The following is a 24,700-nucleotide window of genomic DNA, read 5'->3' on the forward strand; positions in this document are numbered from 1 at the left end:
ACAGTTTCCAGGATCTATTTGGGGGGGGGGGGACCGTGTTTTTTTTTTTTTTTGTCTAGGATGAGTTCTAGTTCTATCTTGCCGTTTCTACTGCATTCCCATTCTGTTCTTTTAAGCGTTCTTCCTTTTATTGCTTTAGCATACCAGTCAATGGCAACTGATGGTCTCTCTAAAGGTATAACAAACATTTAAATCAAATTACACCAGCCTTCCTCAACAAGTACCCTATAGATGTTTTGGAGTACAAATTCTGATCAACTCCAGCCAACGTGGCAGATGGCCAAGAGATTATGGGAGTTGTAGTCCAAAGCATCTGGAGGGAACTAGGTAGGGGAAAGCTGAACTAGACCATTATAATAAAACAGGTTATTTCATTTATAATATTTATGTCTTCCTTGTCCATTAATAATCCTGAAATGGTTAGGTTCAGTATTGTCATTATTATGTAATAACACAGTTGAGTGCAAGGTTTCTGTTTCCTTGGTGTAAAAATATGTCCCAAGAAAAAAGGCTGCTCTCCTGGCAGTAGTAAAGCATAACCACTTGCCAGTAGTAACCTTATTAAACCCTAGTGTCTTCCACCTAACTGGGGTAGCTCAGTCGGTAGAGCATGAGAATCTTAATCTCTGGGTTGTGGATTTAAGCCCCATGTTGGGCAAATGATTCCTGCATTGCATAGGGTTGGACTAGATGACCCTCTTGGTCCCTTCCAACTCCATAATTCTATGATTCTACGTGAGTAGTTCATTAGTAAATCCTCTGACCAGCAACTCCATATGCTTCCAGTGACCTGTTTCCTGAAGCTCTAGAAGACAGCCTGTGAAAGCACATAGGGCTCATTATATTTGCTTCTCTACCCTCTTGCTCATTCTTTTCTTAGGATGCTTTAAAAAGTAAAATAAACCCCTGTTTCATATATTACATCTGGTAAGCGACTGCAGTTGAGCAGGTTTTGTCCATGACTTTGCAAAATTCTCTCACAACTGCAGTAAATATTCCACAGTACTTGTAAAGAGGTAGTGAAGGCATTCAAAATTGGAATAAGAAAGATTTCAATTTTCTGAAAACATATCGTTCTCTTATGAAGGCAGAGATTATTTAGGACCTAAGGCTCTTCCTTTGCTTTCTGTTTACGTACTTCCCTTCTTCTGAGTCAGAGCTTTCATGATTCTTATTTCTAAAGCTTTAGATATTTAGGAAAGAATAGGTCTATTTATTTATTTTTAATACAATGCAATCTTGCTTGAGGCTTTCTTGTTTTCTTTCATTTGTAGAACAAAAAATAAATAAAAATGGCTGCAGTCTTGCTTTTAAGAATACTCTAGATTTCCCTAGGCATAATTTCCTGCTCTGGAAGCTGTAATGGCCATTTGTTCTTAAATTGACTTACCAAGACACTGTGAATAACACTGGTTTCTTAGTTCTCTTTTATATTGTTTATGGTCATCCTTAAGAAGGCACATGAGTTTGACCAAACTGCGGGAGGCAGTGCAAGACAGGAGTGCCTGGCGTGCTCTGGTCCATGGGGTCACGAAGAGTCGGACACGACTAAACGACTAAACAACAACAAAAAAGAAGGCACAGGTGGCTGCCGAGAAGAAGGCAGATCATTTATCTTCTGCTACCACTTAAGCAGAGATTCACTGGTGTCAAACTTCAGAAGCTCAACACACTTCCACAGTAATCAATCCATAAATTAAATAGTAATATCCAGCACTATAAATAAATCATATCCTGCACTATAAACACATTGAGCATTTAACCACTTGGAAGACTCCCAGAAATTGGAGTCTCTTATCTGCCACCTTCCCTACCAATTCTTGAGTCTGTGGTGGTTTTCATTATGCATAGTATTTGTTTTCATTTTTGAGAGCTATATCACATTGAGAAAGGAACTTGCCTGTGGAGGAGTTTCATGACTGTGTAGGGGGTGGGGAATGGGATCTTGGACTTCTGCATCAATCAAAATGCAACATTCTGAGTACTGTATATTCCTGGGTACGGTACTTTGTTCTACTGAAAGTCTGATATACTGGCTGTTGGGGGCAATGAAGCTTTCCCATGCTTTGAAGGAAGAATGCTCTTCCCCAGCAGACCTGAGTCAGCTTTATGCCTTCTCTTTCAACTTAAATTTAGGGTTCTTCAGTCAAGGAAAAGGGGGATAAATGGGGGAGAGCAAAATAAGATAGGGTTTTTGAGGGTTGCTGTTGTTTTTTGCATACTTTATCCGTGAATTCAGCAATGTCAGCTCCTGCTGGTATACTAAAAGAGAGAGTGAACATGCACTGGAAGAGCTGGAAACCACACAACGGGGGAAAACAAAAACAAAGACCAGTCTTATTAAAATAATAATAATCAGATGGCAACTGTAGTACCTTACTCACATAATACAGTTGGCTTGCACAATGGCTTTCAGATGATTCACGAAAATTAATCCCTAGCCCAAAGACTGCAGCCCCAAGTTGGACAAAGGAAAATAGAGCCACAGAAGAGGCGGAGAGCTAGCAAAGAAATATCATAATGCAGTTAAGATGACATCTTGTGGTACAAACAGTTCTCCTTTTGGTGGACTTCTTGTAATATACGCAGTCCTTCCACGTAGTGATATCAGACTTGACTGTGTAATGCTGTCAGGTGGATACTAACATGGGCACATCACTATATTGCGTGGTTTTCCTGAACCCCAGAAATGTCTTACTCTGCTGATAGCGGGAGTGTCTGCTCTTTCACCATCACCCCTTTCAAATCTGTAAATACCAGAGTTCTCATGGATTTATAAGTTTTCCAGAGACTTGAGTACTTTTCCAGCTCTCCATTAGCATTTTGACTAGATGTTTCTTTCCTAGTCAAACAATACCTTGTGAAAGAAACTCATTCCTTATTCTCGGATTGCTTATCCTCAGAATTCAGCAGTGTTTACTAGAGCATTTCTGACTGAGTGTGTACAGCAATGTCTAGCATCCCCTGCGGCAACTCAACACAGACTATAACTCTAAGTTAGTGGCTGGGACAATCCAATCAGATGGGTGTGGTACAAATGATAAATTATTATTAATTTTGGGAGAGAGGTTACAAATATGGCAGGCTTCTTGACTCACTATAAAGTCTGGCAGGATCATGTCACATTTATTAGTAATAGTTTTGTATTCTGTATTTTGTTAACTGGTGACTGACAGGCAAGTGCACTCATGATTTCGATAGAACCATGATCTAGCTGTGGTCCTGCAAACAGTGTTAGAAGCTGGGATAGAAAAGCTAGGAGCCGAATGGCTTTGGGGACCTGGGTTGTGGGTGGCAAAACAGAATGTATAGTCGCCACCTGGGAAAAGTCACCAACACTTTTAATTTCTTACTTTTATAAGCATGAATTAATATGTAATTCACATAAGTGACACATTGTTAATATCACATTTTTAGCAGAAATTATTAATACATGTTTAATTCGGTGTTGACAATACAATAAACATACTGGTACAGTGGTACTATGAATTTAATGCATTCCGAACGCACATTTGTAAGTCGAAAAAAATTGTAAGTCGAAAAAAATTGTAAGTCGAATCCCTTAGGAATGCATTGGGAGAAAAAATTCGTAAGTCAAAGCAACCCTATCTAAAAATTCGTAAGTAGAAAAAATCCTATCTAAACCGCATCCAAGATGGCGGGCGGAGCTCCATTCGTAAGTAGAAACATTCGTAAGTAGAGTTATTCGTAAGTAGGGGTACCAGTGTACCATACTTGTTTTCAAAACGCTCTACTCTTTATTTTTAAACCCCTTAACATATACTTCAAGTATTCAAAGCACATACATTTCAGTAATCCTTGAGTGTCAGCCAGGTGCAAAAAATGGCACCCAGACTTTTTGAGGTGCTCGCAAACGGAGAATCTTTAGGCACAAAATGTGCCCGGCGCCCTGCTAATTTCAAACCCTGCCTGCAGATGTTGGATTCCAGCTCTTATCAGCCCCATCTAGCATGGCCAGTGGTCAAAGCAACATCTGGAGGGACAGTGATCCCTGATCTACTGCAGGCATGTACTATAAAATATTTACACCTATCAAATTTTGTAATGGGCAGTTCTGCCGTTCTCTGAAGAGCTTATTGTGCAATGGATCTGTATAGTTCTCTTAGAAACAACTTGTTGCAAAATCCGAATCTTAGTCATTGGAGACACTGTATATGTTGTGGCAGAAAAGCAGTGGCAATTATTATGTGCCATGTTGTCAGCTATTGGTATTTAAATACCTGGTGGGTTTGGTTTTTTAAATCCCAAATGCCTATAGTTTTAGACTCATACAGATGTGCATTACACTACGTTAACCACACTGGTTTCAAAATATGAGACACAGCTTTTACAAATAACCAAGTTAGTGGTTATTTGCAAGCCTGCTCCTGTTAAGGGGAGCGGGTGTAGCTCAAGTTAAAAACTTCACAAAGCAATTTGAAACATTATAGACAACAATCTAGAGAATCCAAGTACAGTGGTACCTCTACTTACGAATTTAATGCGTTCCGAACACACATTTGTAAGTCGAATCCCATAGGAATGCATTGGGAGAAAAAAATTGTAAGTAGAAGCAACCCTATCTAAAAATTCGTAAGTAGAAAAAATCCTATCTAAACCGCATCCAAGATGGCGGGCGGAGCTCCATTCGTAAGTAGAGTTATTCGTAAGTAGAGGTACCACTGTATATGAGTTGTATAGCAAAATACAGTGGACCCTCTAGTTACATACTGCTCTGGATACGTAACTTTCGGGTTATGAACGCAGCAAAACCAGAAGTATATACTTCCGGGTTTCGCCGTGCACACATGCGCAGAAGCAGCACCTCTGCCTATGAACTTTTCAGGTTGCGGACGACCCCCAGAACGAATTATTTTATTTTTGTAACTTTTATTGATAAATACAATACTTACAAGCACAAAACAAAACACAAAGCAAACTTATTATACATACATACATACACCTCTCAACTTTAAAACAAACAAACGAAACATGCAAACATAAATCTTGACTTCCCTCCACCTATGTGTGGCTTCCTTTATTTCTTTCCTTCTTTTCACTGTGTATATCAATATTATTTTTTACTATATTATCTTATACACATTTATTCTTAATTTTTTGCTCTATAAATTTCATTCATTGCATATTGATATATTAATGCCCCCAGAACAAATTTAATTCATATCCAGAGGGTCCACTGTACAGGTTTATAAGATTCCCATTGCGAACTCCCATTACTCTTGCATTCTTCACAGGACATGAATTTCTCTCTTGTTGAGGAACAACTGTGACTGTATGCAGTCCTCTTAATCCCTGAAATATCAGGGTTCAGCCTCCTCCCTGTAAATGTTGCAGGAAATTACCATCTTCAGTTTGTCTTCAGTGAATGTTTTCCCCCCTCCTTCTCAGCCGCCTCCTAATCAAGAGTTGTCCCAAGATAGTTCTCTAGGTCCAGAGTGGAGAAGGGATGTTTGTTGCTTAGATACGGCTCTGGGAACCACACCATTCGCCCCAAAGCATCCTGCTGTTTACTTTCAATAGTGACCAAGCTTTTGCTGATTTGCTGTGGAGGGTTGAGCTGTTGCAAGTTAAAGCTTTCAGTGTACTGATTTTTGGCAGTAGCCTGGATCCTGAATGTCGCTCCAAAGGAACATAGTGTTGCCGGAAGCTGCTGCCTTTGTTTATCCTGGATTATGTGTAGAGTGACTTTGGAAGAACTGTGGTGACACTGCTTGGTGGAGCTGTGATAGCACTCCTTCTGTTCCACGAGGCTTTATGTGCCAGGACTGTGTTCAATGGGCCTGGCCAGCAGCAGCCTCTGCGGTGGAGTACCTGTCATCAGTCGCAGAGGAGCACATGTTGAGCCAGGGAACTCGGTTGCTCCATGGCCTGTCCTGGAAGAGAGGCAGGCAGGTATGCGCTGCTCAGAAGGTATTAAAAGCATAGAAGAGGTAAGCCGGGAGCCAAAAAAGGAGTTCAAAGGATGCTCAGAGGACACTTTCACAAGTGAAGAGCAAGTCAGCTGGGGGTTGGGAAAGTCTTGTCAGTAGTGCCCAGGGGACCATTCATTGGAAACTGGCAGCTTGCAACTTGTCTAAACTCCTAGACTATATTGCTTTATTTTTCCTACTCAGTAGCGGGCTCTGAACATATGAAGCTTCCTTATATGGAGTCACACCATTGATATGTCTAGTTCAGTATTGTCCACACTGACTGTCAATGGCTCTCCAGGGTTTTGGGAAATAGCAGGGATTGAAACTGAGACCTTCTGTTTGCAGAACATGTGCTCTGCCGTTGAGCTATAGTCCTTTCCCATAGAGTCCTATGCCATAGTGCCATAGAGTCCTGACCTCTCTCAGAAGTCAGGAGGTGCCATCAGTTTTATAGATGTAGGATGTGTGTGTGGACTTTTGGTTTTCTGTGTTGCCCCAAAAGCAAATCCAGAAATACACATACACACAAAAAGCACTTAATGCAATATTCTCTAGGCCAAAGGCTTTCTATCAAATTGGCAGTGCTGCCAGTTATTAAATGTACTTTCAGTATTGCTGCGGCTCTGGTTCCATGCGTATGTGCATTGAACTGATGCCACCGGACCTGATTGATAAGATAATTGGTTTTAAGAAACCTCCATCTTGATGTAGTCTCAGAGTCTTGCTGATGTCTCTCTGAAAGCACTTTCGCTGTCAGCAGAATGTGCTCAGCTGAGGCATAGGTTGCCCAAGTATAGAAAGCGCGCTCAGAAATCCCTTTGGCTTGTGTCCTGTCAGTGTCTCTCATAGGACCTATCCCTTGGCTTTTGGCTGCCTCTCAAATTTGCTTATTCCAAATACTTTATGACAGAGGGACAAAAGAACCATCAGTGGTCTGGACTGTTTGTTTTACTATACAGTAGAAAGCTTCCTGTCTGGCTGTAATCGTATGAGGATGGCGGGATTAGGTTTGTTTTTAGCATAAGGCTTCTGTGAGAAGTGGGGGGAGGAAGCCCAAGGTCTCCTCCTTTGCCCAGCTCTCTTGCTTCTGCTTCCTGTCTGCCATATTCCATGAACCCCACCCCTCCTTCCTCTCTGCTACGGGGACTGGTTTGCAATGAAGACAAGAGACCCCAACCTAGAGCGTCAGATCTGATCCATTGAGCAGGTTCACTCCAGATGTTGTTGGGAGTACAACTTTCATCATCCTTGACCATTGGTCATGCTGTCTGGGGCTGATGGGAGTTGTAGTCCAGCATCATAGCTTTCCCTGCATTAGGTCGAATGGGTGTTTGCATAATTTACCTAATTCTACTCCCCACCCTCTAAAGAGGGTTTTGTGGTTTTTTTGTGCCAAATTCAAGCTTTTGGCTTGCAGTAAACCTAGCCCCAGCCCTTTAAAGTGGGCCTGTCAATGCACATGTGGAAATTTGCTTCCCAGGCTTTGTCCATAGTAGCATGCACCTTGCCCTTAGGTGCCCCATCAGGTAGGTTGGTGTTCTGTGTATTGGAACACTTTATCCCAAGTTTTACAGGCCACCTGGGGGGAAGCTGAGCGCATTTGAGTGCAAGAAAGCAAAGCATGCCTTCTTGCAAAGGCAAACTGTACTGAGACAGCTCCTGTGTGTGTTCTGTCACTTGAGATGTGTTAAGCCAGCTGTTAGCTATATCATATGCTTACCTTGCAATTAGTTTCTCTGGCTGCTCCGCTGCTGAGTGCTACTTGCAGCCATTGCTTCCTATACCATTGTCTGTTTCTCTGCATCTTCTGTTATTGCTTGTGACTGGCTTTGCTCATCTAAAGCTTTTCTCCTAAGATTAGATGTACACGGCAAGCAAAAGTTTTGATATTTGGGACTTCTTTTCAAGTTACATACAAAATATGTAACTTTTCAAGTTACATACAAAATATTACATACAAAATATTCTAAAGCACTTTAAAAGAGAGAGACCTAAAGTTACTGTGAACATGACAAAAGCAATGCAACAGCAATACAACAGAAAAGCAAACATGTTCCTCAAGCACCTTGGAGAATGTTTTCAAAAGCAGGCATTGCATGCTGGCGTAAAGAACATCAACTCAAGGGAGGGAGTTCCACGGGGTGGTTGCCACAACAGAAACAGACCTGCTTTGAGAAAAGATCTTACTCTGCATGCTCTTCATGCTTTCCAAAGGAAAAGGTTTGCAGAGCAATGCTTTCTCAGATGATCTCAACCCGTGGGAAGGCGCAGTATGGTACTCATTGTGCAGGGAACTGGTTCTTGAATTCCTACCCCCCACCCCCATCCCCCCAGCATGCAGTTTCCTTGTCTTCAATTATCAACCCTTCTTTTTGTTTGGTAGCTTTTGAGAAGCTGAGATTGGAAGGTGCTCCCCTTGGGTGATGCATACCTGGGATGTATCCAAGTGCCTATGAAGTTTAAGTGTGTTGGGCCAAAAAACGTGGGCTATATGGTTTGGGGGGGTGTCCTTGTTTATGTTGCTCATATATGCAACCTTCTGCAGTACTGCTTGTAACTGGGGCTGTTTGCAAGGGAAGCTTAATCTTAAAATTTGAAAGATTATGATTGGGGCTGTGCCAAAAAATCTGAATACGGTACTATAATGACCAAAATTATGCAAGCGATGGGAAGCTGAATTTGGTTGCCTGTATAACAGATACAGACTCAACCAACTTGCACCCATCTCTTTTGTATGCGTAATTTTGTTTCTGTGCCTGCATAGTTCCACAGAACACAACTTTGGATATGGCATGTGACCTGTGAGCAATTTTGGGGTAAGGGTGTTGGTGAACATTTCCAAGGGTTAATATTTAACTTTTTTAGTCGAAGTTCTGCTGTTGAATGATGAAATTAGTGAAGAATCTATCAGTGTTACCGGTAGTCCTTTTGGGCAATATTATTATAACCCACGTGGTGGTCTGTTAAATGCAGACAATGCTTGTGTCTAACACTGTCTGTCTCAACCCTTTGGCTCTGTAATTCTAATGTTAGCGCATATTAACAGGTTGGAAACTCAGCAAGATGCAGGTATCCAATGCTGCTAAACCAGCAAGATTGCCGGACTGTGAAACTGTAGCACACTTTTGCTTACCCTCCCTGGTGTACATGACTCATGATGAGCACATGCTGAGTGGAGTCCTGACCAAAACTCTTAGGCTGCTGATGCCAGGCGTCCTATGGTTGCAGGATACAAAAAAACAGTAGAAATTGCACAAAGTGGAAGCTGTAGGAATGGGGACATATTGTGTGTGGGAGGGAAGGGGGCGGGGAGAATACAATTAAAACAACAAAGAAAGTAGCGCCTAGTGTTGAAATTTCAATATTGCTTCACCATAAGACCCCTGCCTTGGTTTGAGCATAATCATTCAGCAGAAGTATAAAAAACTTGGTTCCTGAACCTAACAAAAACAAAATCTAAAACACATTTGTTTGATTCTCTGCAAAGAATGCACTTCTGTATTGGCGGTAGGAGCTATAAGGAAACTCCCGAGTATTTCAAAATGTTCTTCCCTAGTGCTGTAGTGAAAATACTGATCTATGACGGCAGACTTCACTTGTGTGACATTGTCAAGCAGAGGCGCCAAGTTGAGCAGAAGATTGGAGGGGAGCCGATGACATACACATGACATGGGTGATGCAGGGACTCCAGGAGGAACCAGGGGGTGGAGCCGAACGTGGTGGCAGCATGGCTTCAATGACTGACGGCTCCTCCTCTCTGGCACTCAGCATCCTCCTCCTCCTGCTGCTGCCATCCTTCCCGTCCATGGCAGCAGCAGGAGGAGGAGCTACCGTATCAGCCACTGAAGCCACTCCACTCTCAGCCTCCTTCACCTCCTGATTGTTCTCATATATTTTATTGGGGGACCTGAAGGGACCTGGGCCCCTTAGAGTTAGCGCCTATGTTGTCAAGAGAGTCTCTATAATCCAGGGACTGAGGTGTATTTGCAAGTCAGGTGTTAAATGAGAGTGAAAGGCCATGGGATGCATGTGAGGTTATTGGTGGTCTGCCCACTTGTAAAGAAAGTGTTTTCAGTTGCCATCTCTTTCTCCCTTGCAGAACTCATCGTGTATCATTTTTGCTGCTAGACATGCCAGTGCTTCTACGGTAAGCAGTTCTTTTTCATTGCTTGTGGGTTGATCGGGGGATATGGGTTTGGGTGCTCTGGCCCCCGGCTACACCCTGGACTGCTGGGAACCTCAGGTGAGGAGTGTGCTGCTGTGCCCAGGTCCCGCTTACAAATTTCCCATTGGTATCTTGGCCATTCCATTGTGAGAACAGGATTCTGGTCTACTTGGACCTTTGACCTGATCCAGCAGGACTTTCCCTATGTTCTAGTGTTTGCCCCAGGAAAATGTCCATAAAGCATACTGCCTGGCTAGTGACTCACTTTGTCATTTGTACTTGAGAGAATGCAATCCGTGCTGGATTTGTTAATTCTCACCCACTCTTTATTCTACCCCATGTCTCTTGCATTACTAGGTTACTGGCATTTTCTTAACTTTGTGTGTAAGATCTGGCTGCACTTTTTTTTGTTTCCAGAACCTGAAAGATGTTCTTGCAAACATGATACCTAAGGAGCAATCGAGACTTAAAAGCTTCAGGCAACAATATGGCAGCACAGTCATTGGTCAGATCACTGTGGATATGGTAAGTTCTTCTGGTGTCATCATTGTAGTAGAATACCCGAGTCATTGTATCCTGCGGGAAATTCTATCTCTACCAGCAGGCTGCTACCAGTCTAAAGGAGTGAGTTGCAAAGAAGCCCCTGTGCTACTTTTAGGCATTTTGTCCCCTGGTAAAATGACTGGAGTAGGGGCTGGGCAATATCTGGTTTTCAGCATCACAATATATCACCAACTAAACATTGTGATATAAGGATGGAGCTATGTAGAGGCATTGGCTGGCTTCACGGTTTTCCCCGCATCATGATTTTTGCATAGTGTGTGTACACACACCATGATTCACGATATATTGCCAGGTCAGAAATTATGAAACTGATCACGATATGGACTTCAAACCAGTGTTGGATGATATATCAATATATTGCCCAGTCCTAACGTGGAGAGTGGTGGTGAAGCATGGCCTGAAAAGTTTCACAGATTATGTCATGTGACTTCTTTAGTTAAGTCAATAACATGGGGTAGGATTCAACTACGTTGCTGTGTGCACAGAGCAGAGGTCCGCTTGTGCAACAGGATTTCAACCCCATCTTCTTTCTCTGCCCTCTAAATCTGCTCTGGATGGTTAGGGGAACCCCTCAGTACAGCTTTAGGGGGTGCACAGGGAAGGGGGAGAGTCAAGTTGCATGAGTGGGCCCCACTGTGTGCACGCATACCTCACTTAGCACTACGTTGAATTCCACTCATGAGACTTAGGGCATGGCAAAGCATCAGCAGGGTTTGAGGATATTAGTGACACTAGAGCACTTTTTAACGGAGGAGGAGGAGAGAAGGAAGAAGAACAGTTGGTGAATAAAGGGATATGGGTCAAAGACAAGGTGCATGTTCTGGTGACAACTCCAGAATAAGCTCTTGGCATCTCAAGCTAAAGGCTGTCAAGAAGCAGAACTAGAAATGACCTCTACCTGGGACCTTGAAGAACTGCTGTCAGTTTGAGTAGATAGTACGTGGTTTAAATAAACGAATGGCCTACTTCATTTCTCAAGTAGCCATGTTTTTTATTATGGAAGCAACTGAATATTTGTTGTTGAGCTCCTGTGTTAGCCTTCTGAGTTTGAAGTGAGGCATAGTGAGCATGGAGCCTCCTAGTGCAGTGGTCCAAATTGTGAATATACGTACTGTACTCACTGCAAAAAAGGGTGGTACTTACTGTAACAACTTAATGGTGAGTAGCAGCACCTATTCTAGAAAACAATCACTGGACACAAGGGTTGACAGCTCTGCCTCAAAGCTGTGGTATCTCCTGGATCAGAGCTTTTCAAACTTTGCATGTTGGTGACACACTTTTTAGACGTGCATCATTTCGTGACAGTTATTCAGTTTTACTAGCAAACTGGAGGTTAAACAAACGTCTTATAAGAGATAACGGACACCTATTGTGCGACACACCTACACACTGCAGTTAACACATTAACGTGTTGCGACACACAGTTTGGAAAGCTGTGGCCTAGATGATGCAGCCCTTGTGAGCAAGTCTAGAGGGCTTCATTTCTAGCCCCTTGCATGGTAGCTGACAGAAAAGTAACATTTCATTAAGAGAAGTGCTAATGCCAAAGGGAGCCCAACTGCTGTTAAAGCAATGAGGTCAAATTACTAGTTTATTGTATTCGGTACCAAGGCTTTCTCTAGTGTTTAGGTGCCAAATCGGCTTCCTGATTATACTAGTCTCTAAGCAGTGGTGATGAGTATCTCCTGCTTTGTTTATGAATCTGAAGTTCATTTAGTTAATTGTTTGCGAAGTGGTGCCGCCTCCAGCTTTGGTGGACAGTAGCAAGGTTTTCTGGGTGCCAGCTGGAAAGCTGAGCCTTGACGGTTGTTGAAAAGGACTCTGTTCTTCAGTCTGGTTTTTGAGGCCATTGACAAAAGGGGAAGAAGTATTTAAGCCAGAGCCAAGGTTATAGGAGAGTTGCCACTGGGCTTCCTGGTCTCTCGAGAGCTTACAGAGGTGACAAGGAGTGGGGAATAAAGCTATCGTTTTGGCAAAACAGGGCATTGTAAACAATTCTGCACCAGAATCCTCACGTGGTACACCTGAGACTATTATGCAGACTTTGTGCAATGTATCAATTTATTCTGGCTGCAAACTTTGGGCTGTGCTGAAATTTTGGGTTATCTTAAACCAGGGGTGGTGAACCACTAGCCCATAAGCCTTCCCTGGTGGCCTATCAGCGCCCTCCAACTCAATTACCACCACCAAAGGGAGAAAGTGTGAAAAGCACCAGTGGGGACAGAGGGATAGTATTTAGCATTTATAATAATAATAATAATAATAATAATAATTTATTATTTATACCCCGCCCATCTGGCCGGGTTCCCCCAGCCACTCTGGGCGGCTTCCAAAAAACAGAAATTCTAAAATACAGAAATCCATCAAACATTAAAAGCTTCCCTAAACAGGGCTGCCTTGAGATGCCTTCTAAAGGTCTGGTAATTGTTCTCTTTGACCTCTAGTGGGAGGGCATTCCACAGGGTGGGTGCCACTACCGAGAAGGCCCTCTGCCTGGTTCCCTGTAACTTGACTTCTCGTAATGAGGGAACCGCCAGAAGGCCCTCGGAGCTGGACCTCAGTGTCCGGGCAGAACGATGGGGGTGGAGACGCTCCTTCAGGTATACCGGACCGAGGCCGTTTAGGGCTTTAAAGGTCAACACCAACACTTTGAATTGTGCTCGGAAACGTACTGGGAGCCAATGTAGGTCTTTTAGGACCGGTGTTATGTGATCTCGGCGGCCGCTCCCAGTCACCAGTCTAGCTGCCGCATTCTGGATTAGTTGTAGTTTCCGGGTCACCTTCAAAGGTAGCCCCACGTAGAGCGCATTGCAGTAGTCCAAGCGAGAGATAACTAGAGCATGCACCACTCTGGAGAGACAGTCACTGGGCAGGTAGGGACTCAGCCTGCGTACTAGATGGAGCTGATAAACAGCTGCCCTGGACACGGAGTTGACCTGTGCCTCCATGGACAGCTGTGAGTCTAAAATGACTCCCAGGCTGCGCACCTGGTCTTTCAGGGGCACAGTTACCCCATTCAGGACCAGGGAGTCCTCCACACCCGCCCGCCTCCTGTCCCCCACAAACAGTACTTCTGTCTTGTCAGGATTCAATCTCAATCTGTTAGCCGCCATCCATCCTCCAACCGCCTCCAAGCACTCACACAGGACCTTCACCGCCTTCACTGGTTCTGATTTAAAAGAGAGGTAGAGCTGGGTATCATCAGCATACTGATGGACACCCAGCCCAAACCCCCTGATGATCTCTCCCAGCGGCTGCATATAGATGTTAAAAAGCATGGGGGAGAGGACAGAACCCTGAGGCACCCCACAAGTGAGCGCCCAGGGGTCTGAACACTCATCCCCCACCACCACTTTCTGAACACGGCCCAGGAGGAAGGAGCGGAACCACTGCATGACAGTGCCCCCAGCTCCCAAGCCCTCTAGACGGTCCAGAAGGATGTTATGGTCGATGGTGTCAAAAGCCGCTGAGAGATCCAGCAGAACAAGGAAACAGCTCTTACCTTTGTCCCTAGCCCGCCGGAGATCATCGACCAGTGCGACCAAGGCAGTTTCAGTCCCATGATGAGGCCTGAATCCTGACTGGAAGGGATCCAAATGGTCCGCTTCTTCCAGGCGTGCCTGGAGTTGTTCCGCAACCACTCGCTCAATCACCTTGCCCAAGAATGGAAGATTTGAGACTGGGCGATAGTTGGCCATATTGGCCGGATCTAAAGATGGTTTTTTAAGAAGCGGTTTAATAACCGCCTCTTTCAGCGGGTCTGGGAAGGCTCCCTCATGGAGAGACGCATTTACCAACCCGCGAAGCCCATCGCCCAGCCCTTCCTGGCTAGCTTTTATAAGCCAGGATGGACAAGGATCAAGGAGACAGGTGGTTGGTTTCATTCGTCTAAGCAGCCTGTCCACATCCTCGGAGGTAACAGATTGAAATTGATCCCACAAAACTTGACTAGACAGGACTCTAGCACTCCCCCGCCCCGGCCCTGCTCCCACGGTGGAGTCTACCTCTTCCCGAATCTGAGCGACTTTATCTGCAAAAAACTTTGCAAAATCATTGCAGGAGATCATGTGGCCCGTACTGGGCCCGGATGGAGCAGGTGGTTCCGCTAAATTGCGAACCACCTGGAAGAGTCTCCTGCTGCTGTTTTCTGCGGATGCGATGGAGACGGTGAAGAAGGTCCTCTTCGCCGTCGCCATTGCCACTTGGTAGGCTCGAAGTTGAGCTCTAGCCCGTGTCCGGTCTGATTCAAAATGAGTTTTCCGCCACCGGCGCTCTAGCCGTCTCAACGACTGTTTCATTGCCCTCAGCGCCGGGGAAAACCACGGGGCTGTCCGGGCTCCATGCAATCTGAGAGGGCGCTTCGGAGCCAGACAGTCAATAGCGCTGGTTAACTCCGCATTCCAGCGGGCCACCAGGGAATCAGCTGAAAGGCCATCGACATGGGATAAAACATCCCCTACCACTCTTTGGAAGCCAATTGGATCCATTAAGTAGCGGGGGCGGACCATCCGAATCGGTCCCACCTCCCTGCAGAGGGGAAGGGTTGCGGAGAAGTCCAGTTGCACCAGAAAGTGATCTGACCATGGCACTTCTTTTGTTTCGCTTTTACTTAATGTCAGATCACCAACATCCATAGAGGTAAACACCAAGTCCAAGGCATGTCCGCGGCTATGAGTTGGGCCAGACTTATTCAGGGACAGCCCCATGGTGGCCATGCTTTCCACGAAGTCCCGAGCGGCTCCTTGTAAGGTCGTGTCGGCATGGATGTTAAAATCCCCTAAGACAACCAAGCTAGGTGTCTCCAGGAGCACATCCGACACGACCTGAAGCAGCTCGGGCAGGGAATCCTTGGTGCAGCGGGGAGGTCGGTACACCAAAAGGAATCCTGTACTGCCTCTATTGCCCAACTTCCAGAACATGCACTCAGAGAACTGGGTCTTCCCAATAGGACGCCTGGTGCAAACTAATGACTTCCTAAAAATCACTGCAACCCCCCCTCCCCGCCCAGATGGCCTGGGTTGCTGTGCATAAGAGAAACCTGGTGGGCAAGCAGCGCCAAGAACGGGCCCATCGGCTTCCTCCAACCAGGTCTCTGTCACACATGCCAGGTCAAATCCTCCATCCACAATCAGGTCGTGAATGGCGGTGGTCTTATTCATCATCGACCTGGCATTGCACAGCAGCACCTTCAGGTCATGTGGGTATCCCTTGCTGATTCCAATATCCGTCCGGTCAGGACCAGACCTGGAGGCAGGGATAGTCCTCAGACAACGACTAAGTCTGCCTCCTCGGTAATGACATGGTCTGGTCTTAGCGTAACTCCTCCTCCTACCCGTGACCACTGAGATCGGTTGTTCCAGTGCACACCCCCCTGTGGAATCTGCCCCAGCCATTTTGCTTGCTGGGACCCCCTCCCGGGCAGCCCTGACCCCTCCCCTTAAAAACAACCTTGATACCTCCTGTATGAAATGTGAAATTACTTAAGGGAAAGAAAAAGTTACCCAAGTTATCACACCTTGCAGCAGCAAATTCCATAGTTCATGCACTTAGCAAAGAAGTATTTCCTTTTGTCTGTCCTAACTTTTTACCGCTTGCATCTTTTGTCCCTAGATCTACGGGGGCATGAGAGGCATGAAAGGGCTAATATACGAGACCTCAGTCCTGGACCCAGATGAGGTAAGTGAGGCCTGAGGTTGTAGTCGCTACTGTCCATGGAGATGTAGGAATACCTCTTAATCTGCCTTTGCCACATCTGCAGGGCATCCGTTTCCGCGGCTACAGCATCCCCGATTGCCAGAAGCTGCTGCCCAAAGCCCCCGGAGGTGCAGAGCCCCTGCCCGAAGGGCTGTTTTGGTTGCTGGTGACAGGAGAGATCCCCTCGCAAGAACAGGTAACGAGGCAGGAGTGGCTGAAGTAGAGTCTCTGAATGGGAGGCTGCAGCTGATACCTGTGAGCAGGCAGGGAAAGCACTGAGGTGTCTACATGGCAGAAGGAGATAGCAAAGGGCAGAGGGAGGCTGCCCTTCATTTTTACCGAGGCAGAGCCTTGTGTTTTCTCCGTTCAGGTGAGCTGGCTGTCCCGGGAGTGGGCCAAAAGAGCTGCCCTGCCTTCTCATGTGGTGACCATGCTGGACAACTTCCCCACCAACCTTCACCCCATGTCACAACTGAGTGCCGCTGTCACCGCCCTCAACAGCGAGAGCACTTTTGCCCGTGCCTACTCAGAGGGAATCAGCCGGACCAAGTACTGGGAAGTAAGCATGGGGACGGGCAACATTTTGCGTGTGCAGAAGAGGTGTGAGCCGTTTGCGGGCTTGGCAAGCAAATAATGGGGGAGGCGGGTGGGCAAGCTGTAAGTATTTTCTTCTGTAGCATCTGATCAATGGCATCTGGAGGTGAAGTCCTGAAGCTACATACCAGAAATGCAGGTGGTTTATTATAATCGCCTACAGAAAAATGGGCTTTGTTGTTTATATGCACAAAATATAGACACTTAACGTAGTCAGGGTTAGGACTGGGTAAAGAAATTTGCATTGTCTGAGCCTCTCCCTTCTTTGCGTGTGCTGAAAACTGAAAATTGTGCACTCAGTGTTGCAAGAATAAGGTCTTGAATGTCAGGATGATTCTTGCTAAATGTTAAAAAGGCTAGGGGAAATGTATCTGAAGCTTTCATTGTCAGAAGGTGGTGATGATTCATGCTCTGCAGCTTAATCCCCCAAAATGGTATGGCAAGCACCAAGAACTCCAGTGGTGGGGAACTTTGGGGCTTCCAGACGCCATTGAATTCCCATCAGCCCCAGCCAGCATGGCCAGTGATCAGGGATGATGGGAATTGCAGTCCAACGGCATCTGGAGGGCTGCAGCTTCCCCATCCCTGCATTGGTTTGTCTCGGGTCCTCGTATTGGAGAGTTGGGCTTACTGACTGGAAAGCTGCTGCCAGGATTGCTGAACACCCTTTGTCCTAGGATTGATTTGCTAATGCCAGGTGCTGATAAAATTGTGGAGGTTGGGGCTGTGGGCATGGTCCTTCCTGCTTCTGCACCTCGAGGTGGAAGTTGCTCCGGAAAGAAGAGACACCTAATGTGTCAAGCCTGACCAGGCCCTGCTGAATGCTACCATATTTTGGCCTTGTGACTTGGAAATGCGCCAGCCCAGTTCAGCTTTTGTTTCGTGCTGATCCTCAAGCGCATGGTAAAGGACAGAAGACAGGTGTTTGTGAGACACACACACACACACACACACACACAGAGAGAGAGAGAGAGAGAGAGAGAGAGAGAGAGAGAGAGAGAGAGAGAGAGAGAGAGAGAGAGACCTTGGTCCTCACCATGCAGAATCCCAGTTGCTGCCTTTTTAACAAGACCTTGAACAAGATGACATGTGCCTCTGGCCTGACCTAAAATGTGTGTGCACACCCTTGGCACTGAGGCAAAAGAGACTTTGGTCTCTGGCCCGTTCCAATTCTGCCGGCCTGTATCTGCCATGAGGCATTGCTGCCTGGAGTTAAGGGTAAAGTATTGGGATGCGGGGAGGCTATTAGTAGTTCTGCTGTTCATTAACCTTTACCTGCTCATCCCCTGCCCAGCCAATGCACTGCAGTAAGACAAGAGAACAGGCCCTTTCCCGTGGAATACTCACAGGGTGCCATTGGCATCATTTCGGTCCCAGACATTTGAGTGTTAATTCCTCCATCAGTTGATTATATATTTTATCTGGATGATTTTGGAGAGGAAACTCATCTCTATATTGGGGGACGGAGGGATTTATTTCTAGGGTGTTCTAGTATTAATACCACTTTTATATTTGTTTATTGTTCTACTGGTAATTGCCAACAAATTGCTTTGTACATTGCAGTTGCCAGCAGATTGCTTTGAGACTCATTGTGGAAAGTGACTCATAAGAAATAATAGTTGTTATTATAAAAGAGTAGAAGTGTGTGGCAGGAGTGTGATTCAGATGCCGGTCCCCTGCCTATGAGCTCATGAAGGAAGTCCTGCCCATGTGGCTCTTGGGAGAATAGGCAGCAGTGCTTTTCAGCATTCCTAGGTCTGTTTATACATTCAGGACAAACAGTAGCAGAGTCTTGTGGCACCTTTCTGATGAGTCTATTTTATGTTTCAGCCGCAGCTGCTTTTGTGCTCTAAGAGTTCATCTCATGAGATGCATGCATGAAGGCAGAATACAAAGACCCTTGTTGCAGTCTGTACACAAGCCTCTCTAGCCTTCGTGTTAACTGTTGTAGCTGTAGCCAGCGAACAGATCACATGCTCCTGCTCTGGCGGGATTGGAGGGGGGAGCCCCCTACGAGTGGTTCCTGACTTCTACCTCCCCCTCCCCTTCCGTACCTTGCAGTTTATCTATGAGGACTCCATGGACTTGATTGCCAAGCTGCCATGTATAGCTGCAAAGATTTACCGCAATCTGTACCGTGAAGGCAGCAGCATCGGCGCCATCGATCCCGCCTTAGACTGGTCGCACAACTTCACCAACATGCTGGGCTATAATGACCCCGAGTTCATTGAACTCATGCGCCTCTACCTCACCATTCACAGGTAAGTCTTGCCTGTCTGTGTACAAGAGAGGCTTGCAAGAGCTGTGAGCTGATGGAGCAACGGAAAGAACTGAGGCCTGAGCTTTTGTGCGTTTAGCACTTGTGTCCTTCCCCCGCACATCCATTACTGCCAGCACACTAAGCATTGGTGCAGTTTCCCCCATATGCTTTCTGTGCTTGAGCATAATGAAGGTGCTAGGCAAGCCTTCCTGGGGGGAGCATTCCACAAACTAGAAGCCACTGCAGAAAAGGCCCACTCTTGTGTTGCCACCCTCCGGACCTCTTGTGGAGGAGGCACACAATCACAGCATCCATTCATATGAGGAGAGGCAGTCCCTGGGGTCCTTTAAGGCTTTATAGGTCAAAGTCAGGAGGTTGTTACTTACAGCCGTGGTGTGCTGGAGCTGTAGAATCGTAGAGTTGGAAGGGACCCCGTGGGTCATCTAGTCCAACACCCGGCAATGCAGGAATCTTTTTGCCTGGTGTGGGGCTCAAACACACAACCCTGATGTTAAGAGTCTCATGCTCTATTGACAGAGCTATCTGTGAGTGGGCTGAGAATGCCGCTTTCATGAACATCTTTCATGCTTGCATATGTTGACCAAAGACAGTGAATATATTTAAATGTCGAAAGCCTGTTAATTTCTGTGAGAGGTTTTGGAAGCAGTATTGCTAATAATAACAATAATTTAAAAGCATCAAACAGAGCTGGCTTAGCATAGTGATTGAAGAGCAAAGAGCTATGAGCCCAGAGTCCATAGATTTGTATCTCACTTGGCCATGAGCTCACTGAAGCTCCTCTGCCTCAGTGCCTTGGTCTCCTCCCACCCTGCCCAATCTGTTCTATAGGAATATAGGCCTGTTTTAGAGTGGCTGCTAGCATTCTGTACGTGTGACAGTAAGCCTGAGTGTTCCCTGACAGTGACTTCCTCTCACATACTGAGCCTATGATAAGCCTGTATGGCCTGTTGCATTTCCAATCGTGTGTGTGTCTGGCTGTCTCTCTGTCATTTTTATGTTTCACGTTTTTAGACGTACACCTAAAAACAAATAGTGGTCCAGGATTATTCAGAAGTGGGGGGGGGGCGTTCAGGACCACTGTAGGAAAACACTAAATGCTGTTTAGTATTAATATTTCCAAGTAATCCGTATTGCATGGGGTGTTTAATGTTACCATAAAATGAATTCATTGTAACTGCTATTGTACTTCTGGAATATTATGTGTGTCATCTTTTCTGTTCAGGAAGAAAAGATCTTAATTTATTAACCATTGGCCAAAGGCATAAAAAACTTCCTTTCAGTCTGCTTGCCGTGCACTCTAAGCTTCCTTGTTCCCTGCTGATTTCCCCCCTCCCCTTTTGTTTCCTGCAGTGACCACGAGGGTGGTAATGTCAGTGCCCATACCAGTCACCTCGTGGGCAGTGCCCTCTCCGACCCTTACCTGGCTTTTGCTGCAGCCATGAATGGTCTGGCTGGCCCACTCCACGGTCTTGCAAATCAGGTAGGGGGCTGCATTGCCGAGCAGTGCTAGCAAATCTTGAATTTGGCGGAGAGCATTTAGGGAGCCCTCCCTGTTCTTGCATATTATCAGCAAATCTCACTTCTTGCAGGAAGTTCTGGTATGGTTGACGAACTTGCAGAAGGAGCTGGGTGAGGATGTGTCCGACACGAAACTGAGGGATTTCATCTGGAATACTTTGAACTCTGGCCGGGTGAGTGTTGGCGGCATCAAAACCTTAATGGGGTAACAGAGGGAGGGATTGCGGCTGGGAGGAAACTATAGAGATTTAGGTTGCAGTGAGGTCTGTTATAGAATGGGGTGGTGGGGTCACAGAGAGATCACACTGGCTTATGGGATTTCAATCTGTAAACTCCACAAAAGCATATATGCACAGCCATGTTTTGGTTTTGGTTTTGCTTTTTAAGCTGAGCTCAGGAAGAGGAATTCTGTCTAAAATATTCGTTCTTCTTTTTCCTGCACTTCCCGCTGATGCCTTTCCCCGTCCTATTTTATTCAGTCTGTAATAAATGCAATGTGGGGACTCTTAGAATAGCAACTCATGTCCTGTTCTGTGTTAGAAAGGAATATCTTCCCCCTCCACCACATTGATTACATGACCACAAGGAGTGGCCTAAATGTATTTTAAGGATGCATAATTATCCCCCAGTTCTTCTTCAGCAGCTGCTGGGAAGTGAAGCAGGTGAATTAGCTGCAGAAGAAAGGCATTGATGTACCAGCTAGTGGATTCCCTGTGCCGTCATAGTCTCACTTGGCATAGAAATGGGGAGCAAAAACGGAAAGTCAGGTGCTGGGAGTTATCAACAATGGGAGAAGACATTCAGCTTCTTCCGGGTCACACTAAGGCCTGCCTGGCTTGGGGGTTGTGCGGTTGCCGACCTTGCGGACTGAAGCGGAGCAAGCGAGCCAGTCACGGTCCATCCGCTGGGCAGACATGGTGTCCTACTGGAGGCAAGCCAGGCTCAGCTACATCCAGTATTCCCAGATCTGCGCCCAGGCTGTGAGAGCAGCGCTGAAACCACAGTTTAAAGCGGAGGCAGAGAAAACGGCAGAAGCAAACGTGAAAATAGTGAGAATCAAAAAGGAATGACGTGCAAGACTTGATTTATAAGAGGCAAAATGAAGACTCATGAGTGTGCTTGTACGCAACATAACTGCTTCCTGCTCTGTGAAGGCTCGCGGTATATGTGTAAAATCACTATGCCAATAAACAGAATATGTTGGGGGGGGGGAACACAATGGAAGAAGACAAACAAGGACTTCAAGTCAGTCCATGCTATGGGCCAATAGGGCACTCCTTCTAGAAACCAGCCAGGAGACAGTTGCCAGGATGAAGCTATACAGAAAATGGATATGGTAGCCTAGATTTTATCTTGCTGTCTGTGTGCAAATATATATTTCACACACACACAATTTCCAATCATGATCTCATTCCACAAGCTTTAAACTGCTGTAGGGCTAGGGGAAGAGGAGGAAGCTCCCAGATGAGAGTTGGGAAGGGTTTCCTCTTCTGTACATGCAATAAAGTTAAGATATAGTGAAGGAGGACCTTTTATTTACTTTCTCTTTTCTTCTTTATTTTCTTCCTTTTCTCATTCTTCCTTTTTTTCTTATCTCTCCTCCCTAGATTAGTTTGGCTCTTTTTGTGTCTTATGTTGAAAACTTTTAATAAAAAATGATTAAAAACGTAGCCAGCTCTAGGGCTTGTTAAAACAGGTCAGTGTTAAAAACGATTGCGAGCTGGTGGGAGAGTCCCGCAGGCAGGATGGTGGGGGCAGGTGAGAAATCAAGGGTAGTGGTGGCACACTCTGAAAACCCATCGTGCAAGGTGTGGATGCTGGCAACGATGAAGGGGGCTGAGTACCTTGCCTGTTAACCCCTTTGCACACCCTATCGGGTACCACCCACAAGATTCTGTCAACGTCTCTTGTTGCAGGTGGTTCCTGGCTATGGCCACGCAGTGCTGAGGAAGACGGACCCTCGCTACACCTGCCAGAGAGAATTTGCGCTCAAGCACCTTCCCAAAGATCCCCTCTTCAAGCTGGTGGCGCAGCTATACAAGATTGTCCCCAATGTGCTGCTGGAACAGGGCAAGGCCAAGAATCCCTGGCCCAATGTGGATGCACATAGCGGGGTCCTCCTGCAGGTGAGCTAACTACCTTTGGCAATCCTCTTGAGGGCGGAGGCAGAAGCCCTGGACTTTCTCAGTTAAAGGTGGATGGTAGAATCTGGACCCTACAAGCACATTTCTTAGGACTGGGAACTTGCCTTGCAGGCTTGGATGGAGGGTGCTCTCAGCTCGGATTAAAATCACCCTTTGCCTTGGGTCTGAGACAGAGGATCCATCTCACCTTGCTTTCCAAAGCATGGGGGAAGATTTAGCACTGCCTAAAACTTACACTTTTGGACAGAAATGGATAAGTATCTTTAAAGGATGAGGATTTTCAAAAATGGTTTTGAAGCTGTCGTGGTTTTGAGAATTTGTTGCACTGGCTCCTGCTAGTGCAACTGTTTAGTTGCATCCAGCCCATAATATAAGGGAAGGATGAAAGCAGGGTTGGAAAAACACACTTGAGGCTTAGATGGTGTACCTAAATCACCAAATGCCAAGCTGATTAGGACAGAGGTGGGTGTGTCACTCCCAAAAGCACTGCAACGGAGAAGTAAAAGGAGAGTCCTGATAAAGGCGTTTCTGATAAAGGCCACCTTGCAATCTGAGGGTCAGGTGCCTCACCTCATCAAAATGACACCAGGTGACTTATTTTCACTTGTGGGGGTGGATTTTTGAGGACTCGCAAATCCCCTTCTACAGTCCTATATGATGGCAGGTGGGTGCAGCTGTGTTGTGGGCCAAATGGGGAAGGCCTGGTGGACCTGATGGTTCCCAACTGCTGCTTTAGAAATACAGGTTGTCTGGACGCTATTGGTGCACCTGTGTTCAGTTCAGTTATGGGATTCCCTGGCAGTGCTGAATCTGGTTTTTTGGGGGGAGTGGTACAGGCCCCAAGTTGACTAGTGTACCACACTCGCTCTGATGTCAGAGGGATCGGTCTGCATCTTATATGTTTAGGCCACTTTGCTGCTCTGGGTAGCGTTGAAGCAAGCTTGAGTCCCTTCCCTGGGGCAAAGCCTTTATTTCCAGGCACTACATTAAATGTTTCCGCTTGCACCCCACCAGTACACAGAGCTGCTCCCATCCTTGTCCGCAAGCCCAGTTTATTTCCCAACAGTAGGGCGCTGAACCAGCTCTGCAGGATTTACCGCAGTGTGATACCAATTTCTATCCTTCGGGGAGGATATTGGTAAATCTGCAGTGCAACCTGAAGCACCTTTGTTGCACTCAATTTGTGGGTGCTAAGTGAAGGAGGCCGACATTCCCATGTAGCTCTGCATTGTAGGGGAATGGCAATAATTGCCTGGGGCCACTTGTTTTGCCATAGCCAACATGCCGGTTGTGGAACCCTTGGTAATTGTATGCCAATCACCATTTGAACTCTTACACTTGCAGAAGCCAGGCAGAGTGGTGGTGTGCCTCCCTCTAGCGGTGGCTTAGGAGGCCTTGCAGATGCTATTACATCCAACCATAGTACAGTATAGGAATAGCATGAGGCAGAATTCCTAAACGGCTGGGATTTGGGGTGGGCAAACCTGAAATGTTTCGGCTGGTATGAGACAAAGAATCAGTGCTTTGCCCTATCCCCCACCCTTTTAATTTCTGCAACTTTTTAAAGGAAAAACCCTACAGGAAGTGACTGAAAACAAACTTTCCTCTTCTGCCCTCTTGGAACCAAAAAAAAAAAAGTTGTTTTGCAAGGGTTTGTAGTATTCATGTCACTTCCAGGAATTATTTCTGGTATGTAAGAACTTTTGTTTTGCTGGATCAGATTTTTCAGCATTCAGTTTGTTTGTTTTCGTAATCTCTTCCTGTGAGGCCCCTCGGAGCAATTTACAGTATAGATTAGGAGAGTGAC

The 24,700-nt window shown here is 45.9% G+C and overlaps 1 protein-coding gene and 1 pseudogene across 3 annotated transcripts in view; both read left to right on the top strand.

Annotated features, from left to right (window-relative positions):
* Window positions 1-24,700, top strand: part of CS (citrate synthase) — a 33,356-nt gene that overhangs the window by 6,614 nt on the left and 2,042 nt on the right. The window contains exons 1-10 of one of the 3 annotated variants that reach the window (XM_088662909.1): window positions 7,992-8,153; window positions 10,033-10,080; window positions 10,516-10,623; window positions 16,273-16,338; window positions 16,421-16,552; window positions 16,727-16,915; window positions 19,012-19,211; window positions 20,582-20,711; window positions 20,821-20,922; window positions 22,666-22,875. In XM_088662909.1, the coding sequence (XP_088519035.1) occupies window positions 8,007-8,153; window positions 10,033-10,080; window positions 10,516-10,623; window positions 16,273-16,338; window positions 16,421-16,552; window positions 16,727-16,915; window positions 19,012-19,211; window positions 20,582-20,711; window positions 20,821-20,922; window positions 22,666-22,875 (1,332 nt within the window). In that variant the 5' untranslated portion in view covers window positions 7,992-8,006. Of the gene's footprint in view, window positions 1-7,991; window positions 8,209-10,032; window positions 10,081-10,515; window positions 10,624-16,272; window positions 16,339-16,420; window positions 16,553-16,726; window positions 16,916-19,011; window positions 19,212-20,581; window positions 20,712-20,820; window positions 20,923-22,665; window positions 22,876-24,700 lie in introns of those variants that run through there. The other 2 variants (XM_088662910.1, XM_035103767.3) reach the window with 2 other exon arrangements.
* Window positions 21,522-21,952, top strand: LOC118079533 (ATP synthase F(1) complex subunit epsilon, mitochondrial pseudogene; annotated as a pseudogene).

The sequence above is a fragment of the Zootoca vivipara genome, chromosome 2, assembly GCF_965207765.1.
Source record: "Zootoca vivipara chromosome 2, rZooViv2.hap1.1, whole genome shotgun sequence".
In the NCBI taxonomy this organism is placed as follows: domain Eukaryota; kingdom Metazoa; phylum Chordata; class Lepidosauria; order Squamata; family Lacertidae; genus Zootoca; species Zootoca vivipara.